Source organism: Odocoileus virginianus, chromosome 28, assembly GCF_023699985.2.
Source record: "Odocoileus virginianus isolate 20LAN1187 ecotype Illinois chromosome 28, Ovbor_1.2, whole genome shotgun sequence".
Taxonomy (NCBI): Eukaryota; Metazoa; Chordata; class Mammalia; order Artiodactyla; family Cervidae; genus Odocoileus; species Odocoileus virginianus.
The window spans coordinates 35545507-35562054 of NC_069701.1; the positions used below are offsets into that span (position 1 = coordinate 35545507).

The following is a 16548-nucleotide window of genomic DNA, read 5'->3' on the forward strand; positions in this document are numbered from 1 at the left end:
GAGATAATAAAGGACAGGAAAGCCTGGTGTGCTGCAGTCCATGGGGTCACAGAGTTGAATTCGACTTAGTAACTGAACAATGACAACATGTATATGTATAACTGACTCGTGTTGATGTACAGCCGAAACTAGCACAACATTAAATCAAGTGTGCTTCAGCTTAAAAAATCTGAATTGAAACCAGTTCAAACACACTAGGATGACCAGAATAACAAGAAGTAAAAATCAGAAATGAGTGCGATGGTAGTTCAAGAGGATGTGTAGCTCACCCTCCCACCCTGAACACATAAAAAACTACATCCATACATGGAATGATTCTCAGTGAGCACTACTGGGAAAGTAGCATAAGGACTTCCCTGACAGCCCAGTGGTTAAGATGTCACCTTCCAGTTCAGGGGTTGTCAGTTTGATCCCTGGGTCAGGAAATTAAGATCCCATATACTTTGAGGCCTAAAAACCAAAACCTAAAGCAGAAGCAATATTTTAACAAACTCAATTAAAGACTTTAAAAGATGGTCCATATCAAAGAAAATCTTTTTTTTTTAAAAAAGAGATACATTTGACATCTTTAGCATTATTATTTCTGGAAATGTATTTTGCTTTGAAATTTATTTTATTTGATGTTGATATAAATATTCCAGCTTATTATTATTACTATTTGTGTTGTATATGTTTTTTGTCAATTTAGTTTTAACCTATAATAATTTAAGTACTATTGTGGGAAGCATGGGCTTCCCTGGTGGCTCAGATGGTAAAGAATATGCCTGTGATGCAGGAAAAGCAAAAAATTAAGTTTTCAAAGAAATCCATTCTAGTAATTTCTATCAATTGAAATTAGTTTGATATGATTGCTACAATTTTTGTCTATCAAATCATTTTGTGTTTTCTAAATTATTTTCTTTATGATAATGATTACATATATGATTATTTGATGTGTTTATTCCTATGTTGCTCATTTTCTGTTTTCAGAGGAACTGTTTGAATACTTTAAGAATTCCATTTAAATATTGCAGAGAAATTCCTGATCCCAAACATGTTTATCTGTTTTTATTACTGGATATATAGATTTGCACATCTTATTAAGTCCTAGATGTCTCCCCTAAGACTCTGTTTTCATGACTCTCAATGAAACAGAAAATTTATTTTTCCTTCTTTTGTCCTTCATCTTTTCTTGTTCATTCTCCATCTTACATAGTTCTTTTCTCTGAGAGATTTATATAATATCCTCTATATGTGTTGTAGTGCTGTTACATTCTGTTCTAGAAAAACATATTGCTTGAGACCAATAAATCCAAATTCAACAAAGAGTGATCCTTACATAAACCTCCTACAACTTCATTGCATTCCCCACTAATCTTTTGTATCAGTGTAGCCTTAATCTGTCTGATCCTAGAGACCCAAGTACACTTTTAGCTCTTTTGTGGTCTACACACTGGATAGACTATCTAGTTTGTTAAATATGTAAGTTAGTAAAATACGTGCTTACAGTATGTTACAATTTCCCACATTGTTGTTCTCTTTGTATGCTAGATGACAGAGTCCATTGGTGATTGGAGTATGAAGTTTTGGTATTGCTAGTGTACAATGTAGACAAGGAATGTTATTTGAGGAGATTTCCATTGTTGATTTAGCTCTTGATTTTTCAAGCGTTCAGGTACAAAGAATCATTTGTTAAAGCATTCTTTACATTTCAGTGTATGGTTTTGCTTTCTTAATGTTTTCCCCCAAATTATCATTGCTTTCATATTCTAACTGCCTTCTGTTTCTTAGGTTTGGGCGGAAGTTGATTCTCAGGTGCTGTTTGCTCCAGTTCGCCATCTCTGGGACCTGTGTGGCCTTTGCCCCCACCTTCCTCATTTACTGCTCCCTACGCTTCTGGTCAGGCTGTTCTGCTGTGGTCATCATATCAAATAACAGTATGCTCAGTAAGTTGACAATTTCGATCTCTTCCATTTTCCAAACCTTAAATTTGATCTTGAAATTTCTTCATCTAACATTACTACCTCAATTGTGTTTCTTTCAGTTATAGAGTGGACCAGATCCCAGTCAAAAGCCATGGTAATAACACTGGTGTCCTGTGCCCTTAGTATTGGACAGATGATGCTGGGAGGACTGGCTTTTATCTTTCGAGAGTGGCGCACCCTGCAGCTGGTGGTGTCTATACCTTTCTTTGTTTTCTTTCTGTCCTCAAGGTAAAATCTTCTCTCTCATTCTGACTTAAGGGAACTGGGGTGAAAATGCATATTGAACTGCAGTATATTGACTTCCTTATTCCCTGGGCCCTTTCTTATTGTTTGGATATAAAACCCATGTTTCTCATCTGTTCATTCTATACACTTTGAGATTCCAGGAGCAGCTTTGTTGTTGTCATTCACTTGCTAAGTCACATCTGACTCTGCAGCCTCAAAGACTGTAGCATGCTAGGATCCTTTGCCTTCCACTGACTTCCAGGGTTTCCTCCAATTCATGTCTATTGACTCAGTGATGCTATCTAACCATCTTATCCTCTGCCTTCCCCTTCTCCTTTTGCCTTCAATCTTTCTGAGTATCAAGTCTTTTCCAATGAGTCATTTCTCCACATCAGGTGGCCAAAGATTTGGAGCTTTGGCTTCAGCATCAGTCCTTTCAATGAATATTTAGGGTTGATTTCCTTTAGGATTGACTTGTTTGATCTTGCTGTCCAAGGGACTCTCAAGAGTCTTCTCCAGCACCACGGTTCAAAAGCATCAATTCCTTTGGTGCTCAGCCTTCTTTATGGTCCAACTCTCACATGCGCACCTGATTACTGGAAAAACTATAACTTTGACTGTATGGACCTCTGTCAGCAAAGTGATGTCTCTGCTTTTTAATATGCTATCTAGGTTTGTCATAGCTTTCCTTTCAAGTAGCTAGTATCTTTTAATTTCATGGCTGCAGTTAAAGGTCAACAGTGATTTTGGAACCCAGGAAAATAAAATCTGTCACTGCTTCCACTTTTCCCCCTTCTATTTGTTATGAAGTGATGGGACAAGATGCCATGATTTTAGTATTTTTGAAAGATCTAGGTAAGATTTATTGATCAGATTGTTTTAGAAAACCAACATCAAAACACTAATAAGATACGTCAATACAGATTGGACATTTTAGGGTGAATCCACTATATTTCCTACCTGCTTGTAGGTAACTAGGTAAGGTGGAGAAACTATCCTGATCATAAGATGTGCACATCAGGCTGCAAAAGGACTTCCACACTATTTAACAGAACTGTGGTAAATAGCTTTAAAGTAAGGCAGGCATCATGTGTCGCCTAAGCAAACCCTATACCAAGAGTTTTTTGAAAGTTGAGTTTCAAGCCAGGTTTTTCACTTTCCTTTTTCACCCTCAACAAGAGGCTCATTTGTTCCTCTTCACTTTCTGCCCTTAGTGTGGTATCATCTGCATATGTGAGGTTTTGATATCTCTCCTGGCAATCTTGATTTCAACTTGTGCTTTACCCACCCTGGCATTTTGCACAACGCACTCAGCATATAAGTTAAATAAGCAGGGTGACAATATACAGCCTTGACATACTCCTTTCCCAATTTTGAATCAGTCCATTGTTCCATGTCCAGTTCTAATTGTTGCTTCTTGATCTGCATACAGGTTCAGGGACAGGTAAGGTGGTCTGGTACTCCCATCTCTTTAAAAAATTTCCGCAGTTTGTTGTGATCCACAGTCAAAGGCTTTAGCATAAATGAAGCAGAAATAGATGTTTTTCTGGAACTCCCTTGCTTTTTCTATGATCCAGTGGATGTTGCCAATTTGATCTCTGCTTCCTCTGCCTTTTCTAAACCCAACTTGTAAATACATTTCTAAGTTCTCAATTCATGTACTGTTGAAGCCTAGGTTGAAGGACTTTGAGCATTACCTTGCTAGCATGTGAAATGAGTGTAATCGTATGGTAGTTTGAACATTCTTTGACACTGCCCTTCTTTGGGATTGGAATGAAAACTGACTGGAGGAAAGAATAAGGAATAACAACGAACTTTTGGCTATGGGGTTTTAGGTACTTTCTTGGCATCCTTCTTTGAACCTCTTATTAGTATAGAGGTAGTAAAGTTATTTGAAAATTATTTTCCTTAATATCAAATATTGTCTCAAATATTTTATTTTTTTTTCCTTTTTCCATTTATTTTTATTAGTTGGAGGCTAATTACTTTACATCATTACAGTAGTTTTTGTCATACATTGAAATGAATTAGCCATGGATTTACATGTATTCCCCATCCCGGTCCCCCCTCCCACCTCCCTCTCTACCCAATCGCTCTGGGTCTTCCCAGTGCACCAGGCCAGAGCACTTGTCTCATGCACCCAACCTGGGCTGGTGATCTGTTTCACCCTAGATAATATACATGTTTCAATGCTGTTCTCTTGAAACATCCCACCCTCGCCTTCTCCCAGAGTCCACAAGTCTGTTCTATATATCTGAGTCTCTTTTTCTGTTTTGCATATAGGGTTATCGTTACCATCTTTCTAAAGTCCATATATATGTGTTAGTATACTGTAATGGTCTTTATCTTTCTGGCTTACTTCGCTCTGTATAATGGGCTCCAGTTTCATCCATCTCATTAGAACTGATTCAAATGAATTCTTTTTAATGGCTGAGTAATATTCCATGGTGTATATGTACCACAGCTTCCTCATCCATTCGCCTGCTGATGGGCATCTGGGTTGCTTCCATGTCCTGGCTATTATAAACAGTGCTGCGATGAACATTGGGGTGCACGTGTCTCTTTCAGATCTGGTTTCCTTGGTGTGTATGCCCAGAAGTGGGATTGCTGGGTCATATGGCAGTTCTATTTCCAGCTTTTTAAGAAATCTCCACACTGTTTTCCATAGTGGCTGTACTAATTTGCATTCCCACCAACAGTGTAAGAGGGTTCCCTTTTCTCCACACCCTCTCCAGCATTTATTGCTTGTAGACTTTTGGATAGCAGCCATCCTGACTGGCGTATAATGGTACCTCATTGTGGTTTTGATTTGCATTTCTCTGATCATGAGTGATGTTGAGCATCTTTTCATGTGTTTGTTAGCCATCTGTATGTCTTCCTTGGAGAAATGTCTGTTGAGTTCTTTGGCCCATTTTTGGATTGGGTCATTTATTTTTCTGGAGTTGAGCTGGAGGAGTTGCTTGTATATTTTTTGAGATTAATCCTTTATCTGTTGCTTCGTTTGCTATTATTTTCTCCCAATCTGAGGGCTGTCTTTTCACCTTGCTTATAGTTTCCTTTGTTGTGCAAAAGCTTTTAAGTTTCATTAGGTCCCATTTGTTTATTTTTGCGTTTGTTTCCAGTATTCTGGGAGGTGGGTCATAGAGGATCCTGCTGTGATTTATGTCGGAGAGTGTTTTGCCTATGTTCTCCTCTAGGAGTTTGATAGTTTCTGGTCTTACATTTAAATCTTTAATCCATTTTGAGTTTATTTTTGTGTATGGTGTTAGAAAGTGTTCTAGTTTCATTCTTTTACAAGTGGTTGACCAGTTTTCCCAGCACCACTTGTTAAAGAGGTTGTCTTTTTTCCATTGTATATCCTTGCCTCCTTTGTCGAAGATAAGGTGTCCATAGGTTCGTGGATTAATCTCTGGGCTTTCTATTCTGTTCCATTGATCTATATTTCTGTCTTTGTTCCAGTACCATGCTGTCGTGATGACTGTGGCTTTGTAGTATAGTCTGAAGTCAGGCAGGTTGATTCCTCCAGTTCCATTCTTCTTTCTCAAGATTACTTTGGCTATTCGAGGTTTTTTGTATTTCCATACAAATTGTGAAATTATTTGTTCTAGTTCTGTGAAAAATACCGTTGGTAGCTTGATAGGGATTGCATTGAATCTAGAGATTGCTTTGGGGTAGAATAGCCATTTTGACAATATTGATTCTTCCAATCCATGAACATGGTATATTTCTCCATCTGTTTGTGTCCTCTTTGATTTCTTTCATCAGTGATTTTTCATCATAGTTTTCTATGTATAAGTCTTTTGTTTCTTTAGGTAGATATACTCCTAAATATTTTATTCTTTTTGTTGCAATGGTGAATGGTATTGTTTCCTTAATTTCTCTTTCTGTTTTCTCATTGTTAGTGTATAGGAATGCAAGAGATTTCTGTGTGTTAATTTTACATCCTGCAACTTTACTATATTCGTTGATTAGCTCTAGTAATTTTCTGGTAGAGTCTTTAGGGTTTTCTATGTAGAGGATCATGTCATCTGCAAACAGCGAGAGTTTCACTTCTTCTTTTCCTATCTGGATTCCTTTTACTTCTTTTTCTGCTCTGATTGCTGTGGCCAACACTTCCAAAACTATGTTGAATAGTAGTGGTGAGAGTGGGCACCCTTGTCTTGTTCCTGATTTCAGGTGAAATGCTTTCAATTTTTCACCATTGAGGGTAATGCTTGCTGTGGGTTTGTCATATATAGCTTTTATTATATTGAGGTATGTTCCTTCTATTCCTGCTTTCTGGAGAGTTTTAATCATAAATGGGTGTTGAATTTTGTCAAAGGCTTTTTCTGCATCTATTGAGATAATCATATGGTTTTTATCTTTCAATTTGTTTATATGGTGTATCACATTGATTGATTTGTGGATATTAAAGAATCCTTGCATTCCTGGGATAAAGCCCACTTGGTCATGGTGTATGATTTTTTTCAATATGTTGTTGGATTCTGTTTGCTAGAATTTTGTTAAGGATTTTTGCATCTATGTTCATCAGTGATATTGGCCTGTAATTTTCTTTTCTTTCTTTCTTTTTTTTTTGTGGCATCTTTGTCTGATTTTGGAATTAGGGTGATGGTGGCCTCATAGAATGAGTTTGGAAGTTTACCTTCTTCTGCAATTTTCTGGAAGAGTTTGAGTAAGATAGGTGTTAGCTCTTCTCTAAATTTTTGGTAGAATTCAGCTGTGAAGCCATCTGGTCCTGGGCTTCTGTTTGCTGGAAGATTTCTGATTACAGTTTTGATTTCCTTGCTTGTGATGGGTTTGTTAAGATCTTCTATTTCTTCCTGGTTCAGTTTTGGAAAGTTATACTTCTCTAAGAACTTGTCCATTTCTTCCAAGTTGTCCATTTTATTGGCATAGAGCTGCTGGTAGTAGTCTCTTATGATCCTTTGTATTTCAGTGTTGTCTGTTGTGATCTCTCCATTTTCATTTCTAATTTTGTTAATTTGGTTCTTCTCCCTTTGTTTCTTAATGAGTCTTGCTAATGGTTTGTCAATTTTGTTTATTTTTTCAAAAAATCAGCTTTTAGCTTTGTTGATTTTTGCTATGGTCTCTTTAATTTCTTTTGCATCTATTTCTGCCCTAATTTTTAAGATTTCTTTCCTTCTACTAACCCTGGGGTTCTTCATTTCTTCCTTCTCTAGTTGCTTTAGGTGTAGAGTTAGGTTATTTATTTTACTTTTTTCTTGGTTCTTGAGGTAGGCCTGTAATTCTATGAATCTTCCCCTTAGCACTGCTTTTACAGTGTCCCATAGGTTTTGGGCTGTTGTGTTTTCATTTTCATTCATTTCTATGCATATTTTGATTTCTTCTATGATTTGTTGGTCATTCAGAAGCATGTTATTTAGCCTCCATATGTTTGAATTTTTAATAATTTTTTTCCTGTAATTGAGATCTAATCTTACTGCACTGTGGTCAGAAAAGATGACTGGAGTGATTTCAATTTTTTTGAATTTACCAAGACTAGATTTATGGCCCAGGATGTGATCTATTCTGGAGAAGGTTCCGTGTGCACTTGAGAAAAAGGTGAAGTTGATTGTTTTGGGGTGAAATGTCCTATAGATATCAGTTAGGTCTAGCTGGTCCATTGTGTCCTTTAAAGTTTGTGTTTCCTTGTTCATTTTCTGTTTAGTTGATCTATCCATAGTTGTGAGTGGGGTATTAAAGTCTCCCACTATTATTGTGTTACTATTAATTTCCTCTTTCATACTCGTTAGCGTTTGCCTTACATATTGTGGTGCTCCTATGTTGGGTGCATATATATTTATAATTGTTATATCTTCTTCTTGGATTGATCCTTTGATCATTATGCAGTGTCCTTCTTTGTCTCTTTTCACAGCCTTTATTTGAAAGTCTATTTTATCTGATATGAGTATTGTGACTCCTGCTTTCTTTTGGTCTCCGTTTGCGTGAAATATTTTTTTCCAGCCCTTCACTTTTAGTCTGTATGTGTCCCTTGTTTTGAAGTGGGTCTCTTGTAGACAGCATATATAGGGGTCTTGTTTCTGTATCCATTCAGCCAGTCTTTGTCTTTTGGTTGGGGCATTCAACCCATTTACATTTAAGGTAATTATTGATAGGTGTGGTCCCGTTGCCATTTACTTTGTTGTTTGGGGTTTGCGTTTATACCACCTTTCTGTGTTTCCTGTCTAGAGAAGATCCTTTAGCATTTGTTGAAAAGCTGGTTTGGTGGTACTGAATTCTCTCAGCTTTTGCTTGTCTGTAAAGCTTTTGAGTTCTCCTTCATATCTGAATGAGATCCTTGCTGGGTACAGTAATCTAGGTTGTAGGTTATTCTCTTTCATTACTCTAAGTATGTCCTGCCATCCCCTTCTGGCCTGAAGGGTTTCTATTGATAGATCAGCTGTTATCCTTATGGGAATCCCTTTGTGTGTTATTTGTTGTTTCTCCCTTGCTGCTTTTAATATTTGTTCTTTGTGTTTGATCTTTGTTAATTTGATTAATATGTGTCTTGGGGTGTTTCACCTTGGGTTTATCCTGTTTGGGACTCTCTGGGTTTCTTGGACTTGGGTGGCTATGTCTTTCCCCATTTTAGGGAAGTTTTCCACTATTATCTCCTTGAGTAACTTCTCATGGCCTTTCTTTTTGTCTTCTTCTTCTGGGATTCCTATGATTCAAATGTTGGGGTGTTTCACATTGTCCCAGAGGTCCCTGAGGTTGTCCTCATTTCTTTTACTTCTTTTTTCTTTTTTCCTCTCTGCTTCATTTATCTCCACCATTTTATCTTCTACCTCACTTATCCTATCTTCTGTCTCTGTTATTCTACTCATGGTTCCCTCCAGAGTGTTTTTGATCTCATTTATTGCATTATTCATTTTTAATTGACTCTTTTTTATTTCTTCTAGGTCCTTGTTAAACATTTCTTGCATCTTCTCAATCTTAGTCTCCAGGCTATTTATTTGTAACTCCATTTTGTTTTAAAGATTTTGGATAATTTTTATTATCATTATTCTAAATTCTTTTTCAGGTAGATTCCCTATCTCCTCCTCTTTTGTTTGATTTGGTGGGCATTTTTCATGTTCCTTTACTTGTTGGGTATTTCTCTGCCTTTTCATCTTGTTTAGATTGCTGTGTCTGGAGTGGGCTTTCTGCATTCTGGTGGTCTGTGGTTCCTTTTTATTGTGGAGATTTTACCCAGTGGGTGGGGTTGGACGATTGGCTTGTCAAGGTTTCCTGGTTAGGGAAGCTTGTGTCAGTGTTCTGGTGCATGGAAATGGATTTCTTCTCTCTGGAGTGCAATGGAGTGTCCAGTAATGAGTTTTGCGATGGGTCTATGTGTTAGATGTGACTTTGGCAGCCTGTATGTTGACACTCAGGTCTGTGTTCCTGCGTTGCTAAAGAATTTGCGTGGTATGTCTTGTTCTGGAGCTTATTGGCTCTTGGGTGGTGGTTGGTTTTGGTGTAGGTATGGAGGCTTTTGGATGGTCTCTTATTCCTTAATGTTCCATGTAGTCAGGAGTTTTCTGGTTTTCTCAGGTTTTGGGCTTAAGTCTCCTGCCTCTGGATTTCAGTTTTATTCTTCCAATAGTCTCAAGGCTTCTCCAACTAAACAGCACTGATAATAAAACTTCTAGGTTAATGGTGAACAGATTCTCCACTGTGAGGGACAACCAGAGAGGTTCAAAGAGTTACATGAAGAATAGGAGAGGGAGGAAGGAGATAGAGGTGAGCAGGAGGAGAGAAAGGGGGACTCAAGTGGAGAGAGACAGATCTACGCAGTTATCTATTCCCAAAGTGTTCTCTGTAGCCCAGACACCCACAAAGATTCACAGAATTGGATTGGGAAAAGAAGGGGAAAGGAGGAAATAGAGGTGTTCCGAGGTAGGAAACAGAGAGTCAAAAGTGGGAGAGAGTAATCAACACACTCCTGAATAGAAATGGGAACTGAATATTGGATTCTTAAATGTCCAAAATTTATATCACATACTGAAAAACAAAGATTAAAAATCTAGCGTAGAGGTTAGACTCTTTGAAATACAATATTTAAAAACAAAAACAAAGACACAAAATTTAGAAATATATATGAAGTTCAGTTTAAAAAAATAGGGCTTCTCTCTTTTTTTTTTCAAGGTTATAGTGAAATGAAAATGAAAATTAAGGAATAATAGAGGAGTATTAGAGGACTTTAAAAGGAAATAGGAGAGAAAAACAAGAAAAAGAAAAAAAAATTTCCCTAATTAAAAAAAATCATAAAAATATATGAAAATGAAAGTTGAGGAGTAATGGGGGAGTAATAGGGAATTTTAAAAGAAAATAAAAGAGAAAAAAAGGAAGAAAAAAAAATTTTTTTTTTTAAATTTAACAAAAAATATACATATATATATCTAGGAATTTCTCTGGAGCTGTTGCAGTCAGTGTAGGTTCAGTTCAATTTCAGATAGCTCCTCTTTCCAGCTTACACTTCTTGAGAACTATAGGGCCCTTCCGGTGTAGTTGGTGTTACCTTCAGGGATTTTAATCTGTTGCACTGGTCCTTTCTGAAGAGGTTCCCTTTGTTTATTTGGCTTCTGTTTGCCATCTCTTCGGTGTCTAATTTCCGCCCTGACACAGGCGAGTAGAGGTGATCTCTTATTTAGGTTCGCTAGTTCAGTTCAGTCCTGCTACAGGGAGGGCGGGGCGCTGCAGACAGATATCGCTGTGTGTGGATAGCACTAACCATGTTCTGGCCACACTGGGTTGGGGTGTCTGTGCTTTCCCAGTCTACACTGCTCAGGCTCCCGGCTGCTCTATATGGAGCGGGCCCTGCGTTGAGTGTGTTTCCAGTTTTTGGGTACTCCACAAAAGCGCGGATTCGGTTGCGCCTGCGTTTTGTGCCTTCCCCGGCCTGAGCGGTTCAGGCAGCCAGAGGCTTGGGTGCACTCTCCCTGGATGCAGCGCGCCTTTTCCCTCCACGGCCCCAGCGCGCACCACCGGTCAGGTGCCTGCGGCTTGCGTTTGTTCAGGGGAGCTGGCCTCTAGCCGCGACCTCTAGCCGCGACCCTCCCGGCAGCGGATGTCGACCATCCAGAATCTCAGGAATTCTTTAGATAGGAACCGGGGGCCTGTTTGCAGTGTGGGAGGGGGTGGCTTCTCTGGGGCTGAGTTTGCCCCTTTCCCCTCCCCCCTGCCTCCTACCTCCAGCGGGGATGGGCCGGCTCTTCTCTGGAGTTTCTCAGTCCCTTTGTTTTGCGAACCGTCAGCAGTGTGTTCGGGCCGGTTAATTTTCTCCCTTGCTATCCCACAGTTTAAAAGAGCTCCCTCCGATTGCTCTCAGGGCCTTCGGGCCAGGTCCTTACCCTGAGCAATGCCACTTGCTCCTCTCCGTTCCGCCCCGCCTTGTTGGTGGTGGGTGTGGGCGTCTGGGGTACTTTTCTGCTGGGAGTTGCCTTTAGGCACGTAATCTGTGGGCCTTATTTAATTTTTCCTCCCAGTTAGGTTGCCCTCCAAGATTTGAAAACTTCCCCCAGACCCGCCAGTGCGAGGGTTTCCTGGTGGTTGGAAACTTCCTCTATTAAGACTCCCTTCCCGGGACGGGTCTCCGTCCGTAGCTCCCCGTCCTATTCCTCTGCCATCTTGGCTCCTCCCCCGACATCTTTTTTTTTTTTTTTTTAAAGAATACATATTATGTGCACAAAGTTGCTAGATCCCATGTCAGGCTTTGACAGGGAATTATGTATGTGATGCACTCTCCAGTTTAACCTTCATCAACTTCTAGGAAAAACTCCTGCTGAATAAGCGTAAAGGCAATTTGTCTCCAAGTCTGTCATCCTGGCATGGAGTTGTCACTCTCATATTTTCCCAGAATTAGTTTAACACAACATGAACATCTAGTTGATGTTGTGGATAGTAGGTGGGAGACATAAAACATGTGGTCAATAATCAAATAGCAAATAAGCGAAGAAGGGTTGACTATACCTGTCTGCTTTCTCTCATCAGGTGGCTGGTGGAATCTTCGCGGTGGCTGATTGTCACCAATAAACCAGACGAGGGCTTAAAGGAACTTAGAAAAGTTGCACACAGAAATGGAATAAAGAACGCTGAAGAAATCCTGAGTATGGAGGTAAGCTGGAAAGGCAAGGTGGTTACTGGGTTGGAGGGAGGTCGTGAACTAATACCTGCCTCCTCCTTACTGAGATAGACAAACTGCTTTTCTAACAAGGCCATCTAATTGAGAATGCAAGCTCAATTTTCTGGTCTTTCATGCCTATTTCTTACAAAAGGAGCTTTGAACACTGTGCAAGACTTCTTTTAGTTCATCTCCTGATTTGAACCTGCAGCCTATGTGCTCTCATGGATACCCTGCCCACTTCCCTCTGCCATGGCCTCATTTAAAAAAAAATCTTTGTTGCTGTGTAATTTCCTGGAGTCTCCCTTAACTCCCTAGATCCTCCTTCATATCACGTTCACACAAGTGATTGCATGTGTCATCTGTTGTACACAAAGAAAGAGAATGTATCTCTCCTACCCTATTGGGTGCCAGTATTCATCACAATACCTGGCACTATGTCAGCAAGTGATGTGTATTTGTTGTTGAAGGGCTTGAAAGCGACCATGCAGGAGGAGCTGGAGGCAGCACAGACCAAACCTACTGTGTTTGACTTGTTCCGCACACCCAACCTGCGTAAAAGCGCCTGTCTTCTCTCCTTTGTGAGGTAGGCTTTACACAATGCATGTGGTTGATGCTATTGTTCAGTTGCTAAGTCATGTCCAACTCTTTGTGACCCTAGGGACTATAGCATGCCAGGTTCCTCTGTCCTCCACTATCTCCTGGAGTTTGCTTAAACTCATGTCCACTGAGTTGGTGATGTTATCTAACCATCTCATCCTCTGCAGTCCCCTTGTCCTTTTGCTTTCAATCTTTTCCAACAAACATCGGAGTCTTTTCAAACAAGCTGGCTCTTCACATCAGCTGGCCAAAATATTGGAGCTTCAGCTTCAGCAGTAGTCCTTCCAATGAATATTTGGGACTGACTTCCTTTATTATCGACTGATTTGATCTCCTTGCTGTCCAAGGAACTCTCAAAAGTCTTCTCTAGCACCACAGTTTGAAAGCATCAATTCTTTGGCAGTCAGTCTTCTTTATGATCCAACTCTCACATCCATACACGACTACTCGATAAAACATAGCTTTACATAGAGACATTCAAAGAGTGGGGACATGAAGCTATTTCATTAATTACAACAGTGTTGTGAGAGGGAGGCACTGATTTGAAAATAAGAGATGAGGAAAACACACCAAATAATACTGCCACAGAAATTAGCATATGAAGTAGAGTTGGTTATATCATTCTGTCAGTCTCTTCAGTGAAGGTTTACATTGAGAATTTCTGTCACAGTGTGGATTTGGGGGTTTATTTTTTCCTTAAATTTTAATTGAAGCAATTTTTGCCAATAGATACATGAAGATATTATGAATATATACAGATCAATGAATACTTCAATATGTAAAAATGTAGCATCCTCCAGATCAAAGCAGGAAAATCCTGACACCCAGGATTCCCCTCACATATCCTGTACAGTAATGAACACCACCACCTCCACCACTGCCTCATTCTTTTTCTCTCCTCATGGCCCTCACCTGTCCAACTGCTCTGACCTCTTTCACTTCAGAAGAGTCTTGCCTAATCTTGACCTTCACATAATGTAAATGATACAAGGATTCTGTGACAGGCCCCCCTTTCTCATGCTCATTCTTGAAGATTCACCCATTCTGCTGCATGTACCATTGGGTGGTTCTCCTCCCTAGTGCTTCAGTTTTCATTAGATGAATACACTACAATTTCTTTATGTACTTCAATGTTGGTGGACTTCTATTTGTTTCCAGTTTGGATACATTTTATTTGTGTGTTAGCACAAGGGCTTCTGTAAGGAGATCTTGATCATTGTCTCTTGAGGGGATATAAGTACTTACTTTGGTAGAGTCAGGAGGAGACATTTTAAATATAATTCTTAGTTTTTGAATACTGAATGCTCATGCACAAGAAGCATACAGGACAACATAGACTCACTGACAAGCTTAAGTAAGTGACTGTTGCATTTCATAATTGATCTCTTCCCAGGCATATCCTAGTAAACCATTTCTGCACTTAACTTCATTATGCTTTTTCATAATGAAGAAGCACTGAGGCACTGAATGGAAGCTAGAAGATGAGGAAAACACACCAAATAATACTCACATGGAAATTAGTGCCTCCCTTTTTGGGGGGGCTTCCCTGGTGGCTCAGATGGTAAAGAATCTGCCTGCAGTGTGGGAGACCTGGGTTGGGAAGATCCCCTGGAAGAGGGCATGGCAGCCCTCTCCAGTGTTCTTGCCTGGAGAATCCCCAGGACAGAGGAGCCTGGTGGGCTACAGTCCATGGGGTCACACACAGTCTGACATGACTGAGCAACTAAGTTCACAACACATGCATTTTCTACTTTTCCATATTCACTAAGACATAGACTTGTGTTTCTAAATCCTAGAAAATCAGAGTGGAAGGAAAAAGTAAAGATGACAGTCATCAGGCACCTTTCTTGGAATACTGCGATTTGTGATGTTTCTTCTATTTTAATGTCTAAGTCTAGGAGAAGGCAATGGCAACCCACTCCAGTACTCTTGCCTGGAAAATCCCAGAGATGGAGGAACCTGGTAGGCTGTGGTCCATGGGGTCACTAAGAGTTGGACATGACTGAGCCACTTCACTTTCACTTTTCACTTTCATGCATTGGAGAAGGAAATGGCAACACTCCAGTGTTTTTGCCTGGAGAATCCCAGGGACGGGGGAGCCTGGTGGGCTGCCGTCTATGGGGTCGCAAGGAGTTGGACACAGTTGAACTGGCTTAGCAGCAGCAGCAGTTGTACTAAGTCTAGCTCTCTCTAGGTATAGTAGATCATTAAAGTGGGCTTCTTTCCTTTAAATGTTTTCTTGGTAAGATCTGAAGTAAAATCCTTTGATTCCATTTCTGATGTTACTGTTGGTGTATGTTTGCTTTCCTGTATTCTTACACTGTCTCTTAGCCCTAAAAAATCAGGAATGAACTTTAAATTTTGTAGAACTGTGTTAATCCCCAGGACGCTATGCTGTCAAGTCAAGGGGACACAGACAGCATTTTCCAGTTTCAACCACTAGTTGAGAAAATAGAAATTCTTTACAGTATTAGGATTGGGCGAGGAGAGGGAGGACCCACAGCATATAGACAACCCTCAAAAAGAAATTATTTCCCTAATTTCTAAGTTTTACTATTAATGCTTTTATTGTCAAATATTACATACCATCCTGTTTGGAGACTGAGTCACGTTGTTTCCTGTTGTTGTCATATTTGTGTTTAATAAATCAGACAAAAGAATGTCAGGAAAAGTGTTGTTTTCATATACAGTCATGCAATTTTTATGGTGACTTTTCACCTTAAAATGAAGAAGTATGTAAGTCAGATAGGGCCTTTATTGTTTAACTTTGATCATTGGCTGCCTGGGTGAATATAATAATCAATTATAGTACCTTTGCTGTAAGTCTTATGGCTTACGTCTTTCTCTTTTTTTTTTTTTTCACTACAGATTTGCAACCACAATACCCTATTTTGGCATCTTTATGAATCTACAGCACTTTGGGAGCAATATTTTCCTGTTCCAGGTAATCTTTGGAGCTCTCACTGTCTCAGTCCGAAGTCTTGCTGTCTTACCCCTGAATCATATGGGCCGCCGACCAACCCAGATGTTTCTCATGTTCCTGGTGGGGATTTCCATTTTGGTCAACACATTTGTGCCCCAAGGTGAGAGAAGACTGGACTTTGGGGAAAGGAAGGGTCTTTTTCTCATTCTTCAAGGTTTTTTTGGTCATACTTGTCTAAAGCCAGGAGTAAAAAGAGGTCCTAATGAAAGGTTAAGTATTCCCCCAAACCAAACTGATAAAAAATTCTGCTAATAAGTTTTTGAGAAAAGAGCTAAAGATCAGTAAGGGGCAGCTCAAACATATATTTACTTTCATCACATAGTGGAAACGTTTGGAAAATGGTCCCATTCATTCCAGGTAGTCTCTCTAGGACAGCAATCATTCACTTGTGATTTTCCCATTCACACATTAAATAACAAGTGAAAGGGATGAAGTCTTGCAATTATATCCCACACGAGAGCATACTATGGCCACGCCCTCTGTTTGGGCTCTTCATTACCATCTTTGATGACTGGTCTACTTCCCCATTTTTATGTATCTGCATATGACTGTGAGCTTGAGTCACTATGACTATAGTTCTTGCTGAAGAAAGTCTCCCAGGAAGTGAAAAAAGAATCCTCTTTTTCAAGTGGGGAAAGAGGGTGAAGTAGAAACAAGAATTGAAGCTGAGAAAA

The 16548-nt window shown here is 39.6% G+C and overlaps 1 protein-coding gene across 1 annotated transcript in view; it reads left to right on the top strand.

The window, feature by feature from the left end:
• LOC110145300 (solute carrier family 22 member 10-like) overlaps positions 1 to 16548 on the top strand; it is a 33473-nt gene that overhangs the window by 11746 nt on the left and 5179 nt on the right. The window contains exons 3-7 of the mRNA XM_020905522.2: positions 1771 to 1925; positions 2024 to 2192; positions 12162 to 12285; positions 12762 to 12877; positions 15760 to 15974. Coding sequence (XP_020761181.2) covers positions 1771 to 1925; positions 2024 to 2192; positions 12162 to 12285; positions 12762 to 12877; positions 15760 to 15974 — 779 coding nt within the window. The remainder of the gene's footprint in view (positions 1 to 1770; positions 1926 to 2023; positions 2193 to 12161; positions 12286 to 12761; positions 12878 to 15759; positions 15975 to 16548) is intronic.